The following is a 12,259-nucleotide window of genomic DNA, read 5'->3' as shown; positions in this document are numbered from 1 at the left end:
AACATTATTGCTCTTTCGTTTTGTGTCACCAACTGGAAAATGTCATGGGGAGCTGCATAAAAAAAGTCAGAAACGACTTCACACTCATCTTGTCATTTACAGTACTAGTAGAAATTAAAAAAAAAATGTTCCAAAACCCACTCGTGAGTATTGCCGCGTAACACAAAGTATTGAAACGACGCATCGTCACCAAAAGCACACAAAATGTCGAATCTGCATATTGAAGCACATCCACGTCCAGAGAAAGAGAGGAGTTATAAGTTATAAAGTTTCAAAGAAATATTACCATACATAAGAAAGTTGGCTATGAGCAGCCTGTGCAGTCACTGCGTATGCCCACATAATTTTTACTATGTGCGAAATGTTTGCCTTTACTTTACAGGCGCTGTGGTTAAAATTTCAAACAAATATCTCCACAAATAAGAAATTTGGCATTGCGCAGTATGCCCACACATCACTGCGCATGTCCACACATTATTTTTACTATGTGCGAAATGTTTGCCTTTACTAGAAGCGTCTGTGGTTAAAATTTCAAAGCAATATCTCCATAAATAAGAAAGTTGGCATTGCGCAGTCACTGCGCATGCCCACATAATTTTTACTATGTGCGAAATGTTTACCTTTACTAGAAGCGCCTGTGGTTAAAATTTCAAAGAAATATCCCCATAAATAAGAAATTTGGCATTGCGCAGTATGCCCACACATCACTGCGCATGCCCACACATTATTTTTACTATGTGCGAAATGTTTGCGTTTACTAGAAGCGTCTGTGGTTAAAATTTCAAAGCAATATCTCCATAAATAAGAAAGTTGGCATTGCGCAGCTGCGCATGCCCACATGATTTTTACTATGCGCGAAATGCTTATCTTTACTAGAAGCGTCTGTGGTTAAAATTTCAAAGAAATATCCCCATAAATATGAAAGTTGGCATTGCGCAGTCTGCGCAACATATGGAGTTAAATGAAACTGATCGAATTGGGCAAATATAGACCATAACAGCTATCAATTAGCGAAAACCCGAAGTCTCTAGGTGGCCCAGGGGCCGAGATCTCGATGGAACGGACGGACGGACGGACGGAAACACGAGCACATAAGCTTTACCTCAACTTCGTTGTGTTACGCTAAAAACGGTACTTAAACCCTGACTTATGGCCATTTGCACTAACAAATTTAAGTTGAGCTTAGCTTAAGCGTAGCAACGATTATTGCGACAATGGTTATTATGGATTTTAAGCTACACAAGCCACAGATAAAATTTTATCTGTGTTTAAGCTAAACTCAGCTTAAAAATTTTCTCGGTGCAAACGGCCATTAAACTTTAATACCTTAATACGTTGCGGTGTCGTAAAATTAAAAAAAAAATAACTAACTTGGCCCAAAATGCACGCGAGCAAAGCGAAAAATGCCAAAAGTTCCCCTCTAAATCATGCTGTTACCTTATATAGAATTCCTAAGATACGAAAAGGAAACATAGGAATTTCCATCCGAACGGCGCACTCGGATGATAACGTGCAAAAATCAAAACTTGTTAATTAATCACGCTTCATTTAACACTAGAGACAATCTAAACAGACAATGTGTGCTACAATACATCTAATTGGCTCACTTAATTTGCCCATTCTTACATGGAATTTCAGATCAATCGCAAAAGGTCAGCGATAATGCAATAAACTGCACGAGCTTGCAGTTTTAATGCCCGTTTTCACTTAACATAAAATAAACTAATATCGGCATAAAATTATAGGCGCCCTTTAGAAGAGATTTTGTCTTTTAAAAGTAGACATAGAGAAAAACAATACACGTAAATCCTATGTCTACGTCTTAATAAATATTACTGTACAATATCATTAATAGTGTTTGGCTACACATGATATAAGTTAAATAATCCGAGTGAAAAGGGGGCGGGAGAGAAAAATAAATATGCCATATTGCAAAACCTATGCAACTCTTAAATAATGACAAATTATTCATTTCAAGAAAAAAAGATTCTAATGTGAGTATAGTTCTATGGATGATTGCGAATAAAGCAAAGCGTTCAACGAAAAAAGCCTCTGTAGTTCTTGTCGAAAATCCTTATAGTCTACAAGTATTCACACGCGAAAGGAACACACAGATAATACTATCACTATAATTGCGTAAACTTTAGGAGATGATAGAGAGCCGAATTCGCTATCTGTTTCCAACATATACAGGGTCGCTGATAAGTCTGGAAATGGTCGATTATCGGGAAAATTATAAAAGGTATCAAACGAAAAAATTCGAGGTTCTTTAATGTCCACTAGGCAGTAGTAATTTTAATTATACAGCGTTGGTAATAGAGGCGTGGCACATCAAAATTGCATTTTTTAAATGGAACACCCTGTATATTATTCGATATTTCAATTCATCTCTCGATTTTAAGCATAATTTGTAACCAACCCAACCCAACCCACTGTATATTTACAAATATCGATGCCCGAACTCGAATTCGAATCGGGGACCCTTAGCACCACAGTCCAGCTTTAACTGAACTGCACCACGCGGGCCGGCAATATATAATCTTATCAAGTTGCAGAATACCGTACAGAAATCTTTTGTCGTAGTGGTCCACCTCTGGGTTCTCCACTTCAGGTCTGAAGTCTGAACTCGACCGACGGCATGGGGTTAAAGTTATTTTTGGTTATATAGCAGCACTGCTCTGATTCATGGTGGGTCCCCTCTCACTTTTTCACTTGAGTTACTTCAGTTACTTGGTATAGTGTTTGGATTAGTTTGCTAATTAGAGCACAAATTTGTATATGGTAAAAATCTTAGGTTGACATGTTTAAGGGAGAGAATGAAGATTTTTTATGACAAGGAATTGGTGGCGTTGGTGCCATTCCAGTTTCTATTTAAAAAGCAATAGCACTCAAACAGTTTCGAATGATTAGCCAATCTCATTGTTCAAAACGAAATTTATTATTAATCCACCTAGAACGGACTGTGTTATGAGTGCTTTAAAAACGGTGTAAAGGTAAATCGTACGTGCCTATACGTTATGCTAGGTAGAACAAGTTTACGCCACTTTTACGAGTTTTATATTGGTGCAGTGCAGGTTTATTTTTAGGTGCACGTATGCAATAAAGCAAACGGTTTAGCATTTTTGATCTTCCATGTAAATCACTTCAGTGGATATAACATAAGAAAATACCATCCTGCCACCACCTGTCCCATTCTGCAGGTGTAGAGGTACTATAATAGCTTTCCTTTTTCCTTCAGATTGTAACCCCCAATCCATGGTCAGTCACCAGATGCAATATTTATCGTCTTTATTTTTTTAAAGCTACGATTACGCTCACTATGCCCTCCCTTCATATACCTTTCTCACTATCCGAGCTTTCTATTGGCGTGCAGTAGTCTTCTGATTATTCACTTGCAAAAATATACATTGGCCAGGGAATGTATTGGACAATTTTAAGTGATTTTATTACAACGATAGCGTTTATAAGTCAGTTACTATGTAATTTATTCAAAGAATCATTCTTTGACTGTTCTATGCCGGAATCACACTGCGTACCAGTTCTTTCTTAATTCTTAGAAAAATGTGCTAAAAAGATAGTCCTGAATTTTTATTTCCGAGATTTCTGAACATAGGCAACTTTGGTTTTGGTAGGACTTCTCCAAACATCGTCTTATGTCTATTATATTACTGTCTCATTGATTTGCCGAGTCTGGTTTGTTAGGTTTGCTGTCTCATAATCAATGGGCCCATATTTACCAAAGGAGAACTAAAAATTCTAGGATGGACACAGTAAAATGAGCCCCATTTGAACTGGACTAGTTTGTTTTTTATATCGCAATTATACTGACAATAGTGACAATATCACGGCAACAGAACCGATTTCCTCTACGTTAATTGCTATCAAGGCACGTGAACATCTCTTTATTGTATGGAAGGTACCAATTATTGCTCATCGCTTAGTAATCGTGATTGTGTTTAAATTGCGGCGCGATGCGTAGCATTGAAAGAATGAATAATCGCATATTACGTGCTTTTTAAATCACGTGCAATTGGCTATTGCAACTTATTGTTAGCTTATCTTTGAAAGCCTTAATAGGTGTTTTAATTGATTTTTTATGTAATTGAAAAAATCTCGGAAAAAATATTGGCGTGTAGCAATTCATACCGTTCATAACGCGTGTTAACGACAGATATATAATAGTCAAAGTACGTTGTACTTTAACGGATTCATACATGCTTTTTTATCACTTAACAAATATAGGTACATGTAATTAATTCTGTTATCACCCTACGGATGCGTTGTAGGTAGGTAGGTACGTAGTGTTCTGGTTGGTACAATACGCTCATTTATTATTTAACAACGCGTCCATAAAACCTTTTCAAACATATTTTCTATGCAAATTGCGTTTCCAAATTAGTTTTGGAATTACGCGTGTATGGTTCGCATCTAATCATTGCCATTAATTGTGGTTTATTGTTTTTTTCAGGAGCTGACAAAGGAGAATCCGGTTAAAGACCACACCATAGAAGAATTGAAGTTAAAACTTGGAAATAAAGACCTAGGTAAGTTACCGTATAGAAATTTTACTGAACTCAAAATGCAAAAACAAACTTTCGCTTTCGTATGAAAGTACCTTATTTACCATACGCCTTATAAATGAAAATTAATCATATAAAATTAGCGAAAAAATTTAATTATAAACAGGCGCGCGCGTTCGCTTTTTCCATAAAGCACAGAACTATAAATAACTCACCACCTTGAACTACATCTCCTTAATAGGATAACAAATATTTCTAATGACGTTAAAACAAAAGTCGAGAAACATGCGGAATATCTCACTTCCATTTCAGCCGGTTCCGCAGGCGAAATGATCCGTCAAAAAATACACCTCTTCGAAATCGGTGTATCGAGTGAGTTTTTCTGATTACAAGTTAGCTAATTGTACTTTCTCTTTCTCCAGATTCGGATATAGATATGATACCGGAATCGCAAAAGGCTCCACTTCATTCACCTGCGCAGCCCCATTTTACCGAGGACGGCCTTATTATACCACGAAAGCCCGGAAATCCAATGCTAGAAAATACGGACCGACAAAATCTACACAGGGAATTATTATTTAATCAAAAAATGTAAGTACGCCGAAAAAATCAATTTATCTTGCTTTATGCACCTATTATACGTCGGTATATTGTCGGTATGAATATACCTAGTTGTTTAATTCGGTCTAAATCTAAGATATAATTTTTGAGTATAATTAAACACCATTTAAGCACGCGATTTGCAAAAAGTACTACTACTTTTTTGTGGTTTTCCGGTACAGTCTAATATAAACAAAACTACCCCATAAAGTATAATTATTATATTTTTAATAATAATATAATTAGTGTGGTCTATTCTAGGTCCACCTGTTGTTTAGTCATTTAGTGTATATAATTAGTGTATATACCTACACTTCAAATTTGCATACCTCGCTTCAGAACTGTAACTCTTGTTTTTATGAAGATGACTGCCAAGTATGCATCGGTTTTTACTTTGATAACCTTAAAAGCGCTGAAATAAATTAAATTCAACCATTGGATAATCCAACTTAGGAAGGTTTGTGAAGCCTGCGCGGGAAATCAGACAGACATTTTCCATTTGCCAGGAAATAACAAATTTATTATCAAAAAAAAAGCAGAGACTCCAAACTGTGTCAATAGCTAACTGATAATTGAATAACCCGAGGAATAACCACATCAAGTAGGAAAGGTCATATAGAGAATCGCTTAATTTAATTAATCAATGAGCAATTTCGAAAAGATTTGATAACATCATAGCACCTGATGCTATGTGGAACCCCGTCCCCCCCAGAAATTTAAGTATTTTTTCCATTGACTGGGTGAGCAATAACAACCAATTATTTTTAAATACACAGATTTCACACAGATTTGAATCAGTCTGTATCGCGTATATTTTGAATGTGTGCTTTTTAAATGCGAAAAGGGCGCTAGGGCGCTTTTATAGATATACTTATGTATAAAAAAAAGACATTGACAGTGGGACATTATTATTGATGAGTAACACTTTTATGTTAAACAGAAAAAAGTCCCGACCCCCTACAGATGGACGGTCGGAGAGGGGCGCAAGATCGGTGTTTACCATAGGCGTCATTTACCCACGGTACCTACGCCTCTGATACACAGCATTGATATAGACAAGGTCATTGAAAGGTTTTCGGCATGTGGACATCAAAGACTTGATTTTATTGTTCGAAATGGAATCCTGACCTACCTCACCTATACATGCTTATGTTGGAGTATCAAAAAAGTAGAAAGAATAAAAGTTATGTAAAAGATTCTCTTAGTAAGTGGGTATTTTATTATTTTCCATGAGTTTTTAAGATACAGTACCAAAGTTTTTTTTTTCAAATGGAATGTATGAAATTTTTTCCACCAATAAATTCCTTATTTTTTTCTAATTTGAAAAATGCATAGTTATCAGTATGTTTGATAAGACAGAAATTGCAATAAATAGGGAAAACCATTATTCAGTCTTGAAAATGTGAACTAAATACACGTAGGTAAAATAACCAATAAATAACCCAATTATTGTGCAAAATTAAATTGGTGTTCTTCCATAACACTTCCCTCCGAAGACAGGAGAAGGAAAATCTCCTATAGCAATAATGTCACACTTTGGCGTTTACTACTCAGTCGAACAATGACCTAATATTTTGGCGTTTGAATAATGTAAAAAGTTTACATCAGTGGCCACTATCTTTAATTTCATGTTGATATCATTTATGAGTTTATCTTATCGGTATAAAAACTTTCACATTAAACCTTTTGTTTTTGTTTTTACGACAGAAGGAGTTACTTTTTTGAAATTGTATTTTTCGTTTTTTTGTAATTTTAATCGTATCCGAAACACACGAAACATTTTTATTTAACCTCGCTAATCTCCTAGTGCTAGTCCAAGATGATCTTAAAGGGGGGTACCGATGCGTAAAATATGCCAATCTCGATTAAATTTAGCATCTTTCTTCTCTATGCGAGTTTTTCTCGATAACCCGAGGCTCATTTTACTACTGATATACCCATAATATAATATAAAATATACAGTCATAAGATAGCTCTGCTCTAATCAATTCCCTCATATAAAGCACGCACTTATCCCACAACGTCATAGATGAATACTTGTTAAATTATTCACGCTGGAATGTGTGCCACTCATTTTCACTATCTAATCATTACTTTTATTTACAGCGGTAAAAACGTATTAAACCAAAAGTCTGAACTTCAAAGAGCATTAGAAAAACATAAAGATAACGTCGCAAGAAAGGAATTAGATCATCACATAAGTTCACACGAATTAGAAAAGGCATTAGCAGACAGAATCAAGAGGCGGCAAGATGCCGTTGTGGTTGAGGTAAGTAGCCGTTTGTACAATTGGCCTGTTTTTTATTAATAAAACCTTTTTTTAGTGCGATGATGATAAAGGGCTCAGTAAAGAATTTCTAGAAGCGAGAGCAAAATTACGAACAAGAACTGAATCCAAATAGATGATAATGATTTATTTTTTTAAACATCTACGCAAAAATATTTTCGTATAACATTTTTGCATTCTCATATGATCATCTTCTCATTGTATTATTAATTATTTATAGTGTATAGGTAGGTATGTTGATTGTATTAAGTACTTTAAAAAGTTCGTATTAACAATAGTTATTCGTTTTACATTGTGATAGGATTCTTTCTTTTAGTTTTGACTTACATAATAAACATCATGTAATATTTACAAGCTGGTAATAGTGTAATACATTATTTTGTATATATTTAATTGTGTTATTACCTAATTGGTGCCTTTGTTTTGAAAAAGTTACAAAAATTGTACAAATGAAATTATCCTAACTACTTTCACACATCACTTACTGTGCTGGTTTATTGCTATTTATGTTATCAGACCATGATTACATAAATTCATATCCTGTATGTGGCCAAAGTGAGAAAAAGATTATGTTTGCATATATCATACACCGACCATTGAATTTATAACTATCAAATTCAATGCATTGACCTAAATAAGGACAGGTACCTATTATCATTGTTTATATACAAAGATTATGGGATTGAATGCATTTTTCCCCCCCTTTCGCGGCTGCTTTTGCTCCCGCGGAATGTATTTGATAGTTGCAACCATGCACAATTGAATTACTTTTATCTATGGCATCAATTTGAAAACTCTTCTCGCCTCGCTTTTCTTTTAAGGCAAATTTTGGTAGTCGATACTCATGTTCACACGCGCGATTTGGTAGTTTCTTGAGCGGGCGCAATCGAAGGTCAGTAACCCGCGCGTGTACTCTACTATGCCCCCGCACCCCAGGTTCTAAATCCAACGCCCTAACTTGTAATGACCACCGTCTGTGGAGGCTCTACAAAAAGGATTCCACATTCTTTATACCTATCATCTGATTCCCTAAAGGGAGGATGGGCAAGACATAACATGTTGCAACACATAATAAACCGATACAACGGAATACCTCGTAAGGATCTGCAGTATTACCATCACTTTTTTAACGACCATTTATTTTTCCTTTGCATGTCTTGGGCATTAAGATAATGCTCTTGGTCTTTTTCCAAAAGATCTTGCTGCATGAATAACGATTTTGACACGTGTTTCAAGTTCACACGAACGGAAAACGGACATACTTAAATAAGTATCTGTTTTGTGAGTACCCACCTATCCTTTTCCGATACTATTTAAGACTTCAAGATGTGGAAGAAATTATGACTGGCCATACTGTAGACTAGTGGGTTGATGGAAAACAATTCCCTTCATCGAGACCTTTCATTTTACAGTACCATAACACATGAAGGATTTTATTTATTTAGTTTTTTTTGCACATTTCAAGAGTGGAGGGTTGCGTTAGTTTAGAAAAAAATGACTTGCCGTACATTACATTTATATACTATTAGTAGTATTGAGTTTGAAGTTTCAAAAAAGGTTCAGAAGCGAAGACTGCAATGGTTTGCGCATGTAATGAGAAGGGAAGAGGGATATGATGGAAGAAGGTCTAGCGGAATGCAAAGAGAGGGTAGAAGGCTGCGAGGAAGACCCAAGGAGAAGCTGAAAGCACTGTGTCTTGGTGGACTTGAGAGAGAAGGGTTTGGATGAAGAGTATGTGTGGATATGAATGGGGGAGGAGAAGTCAGAAACAGTAACCCCTCATAGAAGGGAGAAAAGAAGATCTGTTGCGGTAGGTATTGTAGGTATACTTCAGAAAATGTGATAACTTGCATACTATAGGCAACCCATCACACACTCCGTCAATGATGTTCGACATCATACTGTTTCATGTTCCATATCCTCAGTTCCTGTGTTCTGTTATTAGTACCATCCACGTGACGTCAGATGTCACTAATTTGACAGGTTCAAATAATGGCGTACACTGTCGAGTTCTATTGATTGTTATGCATCCTCTAATAATAGTGTAATATGAGTTATAAGTGAAATTAAATGTAGTTACGATGTGGATTCCAACAAAAACAAAAAAATACGGCGTCGGTAGGTGTTACTCAATTGTTTTTGCTATTATTGTCACCTGTCAACGTCATGTATTCATTTGTTATTGGGTTAGGTTTTTTTTATGATTGATTTGTTTTGACTTGTAAATAGATCATTTTTCGCATTTGTATACAAAGACCTCCTTAACTGTCTCACTGAACAAAATTATATAAGTAGTTTTGTATCTGATTCCAAAGTACATTTGAATAAAATTAAACTTAAAGGACATGATTATTAATAGTTAATTGAACACCAATTTCAAATGTTTCGATAAGTTATAGGAAAATTCTTTTTTCGACTGTACTACTTGATGAACTCCACAGACGTTTTACTTCCTGTCGTCTTTCGTTAATATATCTACAAGTTTTAAATGTTATTTCCTCTTAAGAACCTGTCTGGAATATATAATTAGAAATATTTCACTTAGGGTTGTGCCTTCCTCGAATCCATGCAGCACTATTAAAGTTTTGTATGTTTTTTTCTAGCCGTATATAATTGGAGAGGTGATACTAAATTTGGACTGTCTTTGGAAATTGGCGAAACCGTGCAGATATTAGAAGAGTGCCAGGGTTGGTATAGAGGCTTTTCGACCAAAAATCGGGCAGTTAAGGGGATTTTCCCTCAAACTTACATTTATTTAAAAAACTGTAAAGTGGACAATGAAGGATTGTTCGAGAGCGTCGTACCTGTTGAGGATCCGGTCGTTCGGGAAGTTACACTGGTTTTACGAGAATGGGGAGATATATGGAAGAAGTTGTTTGTGGTGAGCGGGTTTTACATTTTTGCCTACAATTTCTTATCCTTGAACTTGTTTTCAAAACATACCTCCTACACTAATGCATTGTTAAATTAGGTAATTGAAGATATGAGTGGACGAAGGTCACATTTGTTAATGTTGAACTTTATAGAAAAAAAAAAACGTGCAGAGTATGTAGGTGAAATTTGGTAAGCTAATGCAGATTGCCATCTTGCATCAGTAAATGTCTATTTAAAACAATTTAAGGTCACTTTCATTCATACAGGCCTTTAATTGTTCTATAAACATTGGATTTACATTTTTAAAATAATGGATAAGATATGTAGTTTCTGTGATAGTAATGAAATTCTATTTATATTGCCTAGATTGAACGTCATTAGGATATACTTATTTACGAGATTAAATGACAAATCACATGTATTGAATCACTCTTAGATATTTATTGAGGAAGCAGTTCCTGTGCGCTTCAGAATCGTTCATATTCTAAGTAACTCCATACAAACCCAACAGAGGGCACAACCAGCAGTCTAGAAGGATTCTTCTAGGGCCCAAAACTATTCAAGTTGCTAATAATTACTCTCGTAATTACTTATAGGTATTAATAATCAGCTTATTTTTTTTTCTTTGATTTTTCACTTCATAATCACTTTATAACAGTAATATTTCTAGGAGACGCTGATTATAAGTTGGAACAATGGTTAATGAATTCTTTCATTAGTTAATTATTATCAGCCAGTAAATAATAATCTATGCTTTATGGCGCTTATGAACTGAAATAATTGTTCATCAAAGTATAGAAAGTTGCCTAATTTAATTTAAATTTTGATATAAGGCAGGCTTACTTTTGGCAGAAAAGAAGGAATCTTATATCTTTAGCAATTTATTAACAACAATATTGTCCAGACACCTAGTTTGCTTATAGCACAAGTACGTATTTTTATATCATTATTAATATATATGGCAGAATCTGTCCCAAGCAGTCTTCCTTTTATTTGATGTAGAATGCAATTTGTAAGGGAAAAATGACTATTTACTAATGAGGTTTGTGGTGTTATTCACGAGGTTATTCACAAATGCACATCATCCCGTCAATGTTCATATTTTAGCAGGGTTGTTAGGAAAAGTAGGTGGAAACTAAGGTCTAAGATATTTAATGTTAAATTATGTATGATGTTTTCTTCTTCTTAGGGGACAGATAAGGTATAAGAATTTGTTGGACTCATTTGGAAATATTTTTGAAGAGTTTTACGTGCACCTGTAGTACCTACAGTACGGGACAAAACGTTAATCACAACCCAGAACCCCATTTTCAAGAGGGAAATTGTCTGATACCCCGTTCTCGATATATTTGATTTGAAGTTTTGGTTTCACTAATAAAAACGTTTAGTCATCAATTGTCATTATCCTTTTGTGAGTATCCTCTTCCGATACGCCATCCTCAAGATACTTACTCAGATTTTAAGCTGACATACGCCACCGATTTGCAGGCATTGAAAAGGGCTACTGTTAAAATTGCAGCCAATTTGTTTCATAATTACATGCGCATGGATTTGGTTTTATGTCTATTGAAATTTCACAAGATCACCTCGCAAATAAAATAATTACCGCACAGTAGATCGTTTATGCACTGCTCGTACCTAATTAAATCAGCTCGCATTCATAAACTTGACTTTTAATCCGGCTCATATTCAATAGGACTGATGCTTGAACTCGTCGACACCGATTGGCGAAAGTTTGAGATTTTCTTTCGTTCTAAGTTAGTCGAGCAACAGACGGATGGACGAACAAAACCATCACAGAGGAGAAAGTTTGTTGTTTCCAAACTTGCCCTTAAAACTCTATTTTTGCTACGAGTTGCAGTTGCACCCACAGGTTGAGTGTTTATCTGCAAACAGTTTTATAGTTGTAGATAGACTAATAGTAGCTTTGTGAGGCGCGAATATTTCCCAGAGAATTTTGCAATATTTCCCAAAAAGT

At 35.3% G+C, this 12,259-nt stretch overlaps 2 protein-coding genes across 8 annotated transcripts in view; both read left to right on the top strand.

Annotated features, from left to right (window-relative positions):
- The window catches only part of LOC116170456 (protein FAM107B), a 31,639-nt gene extending 23,881 nt beyond the window's left edge, over positions 1–7,758 (top strand). For 4 of the 6 annotated variants that reach the window (XM_031486874.1, XM_031486872.1, XM_031486875.1 and 1 more), the window contains 4 exons: positions 4,469–4,544; positions 4,943–5,111; positions 7,227–7,389; positions 7,445–7,758. In XM_031486874.1, coding sequence (XP_031342734.1) covers positions 4,469–4,544; positions 4,943–5,111; positions 7,227–7,389; positions 7,445–7,522 — 486 coding nt within the window. In that variant the 3' untranslated portion in view covers positions 7,523–7,758. Of the gene's footprint in view, positions 1–4,360; positions 4,421–4,468; positions 4,545–4,748; positions 4,893–4,942; positions 5,112–7,226; positions 7,390–7,444 lie in introns of those variants that run through there. The other 2 variants (XM_031486876.1, XM_031486877.1) reach the window with 2 other exon arrangements.
- A 1,629-nt stretch (positions 7,759–9,387) lies between these two features.
- LOC116172092 (dedicator of cytokinesis protein 3) overlaps positions 9,388–12,259 on the top strand; it is a 33,548-nt gene continuing 30,676 nt past the window's right edge. For both annotated transcript variants that reach the window (XM_031489225.1, XM_031489224.1), the window contains exons 1-2: positions 9,388–9,525; positions 10,011–10,288. In XM_031489225.1, the coding sequence (XP_031345085.1) occupies positions 9,489–9,525; positions 10,011–10,288 (315 nt within the window). In that variant the 5' untranslated portion in view covers positions 9,388–9,488. The remainder of the gene's footprint in view (positions 9,526–10,010; positions 10,289–12,259) is intronic.

This window comes from Photinus pyralis, unplaced genomic scaffold (genome assembly GCF_008802855.1).
Source record: "Photinus pyralis isolate 1611_PpyrPB1 unplaced genomic scaffold, Ppyr1.3 Ppyr1.4_LG5, whole genome shotgun sequence".
NCBI classification, from domain to species: domain Eukaryota; kingdom Metazoa; phylum Arthropoda; class Insecta; order Coleoptera; family Lampyridae; genus Photinus; species Photinus pyralis.
The sequence above is the reverse complement of the archived record's forward strand: the minus strand, read 5'-3'. Positions and strand labels throughout refer to the sequence as shown.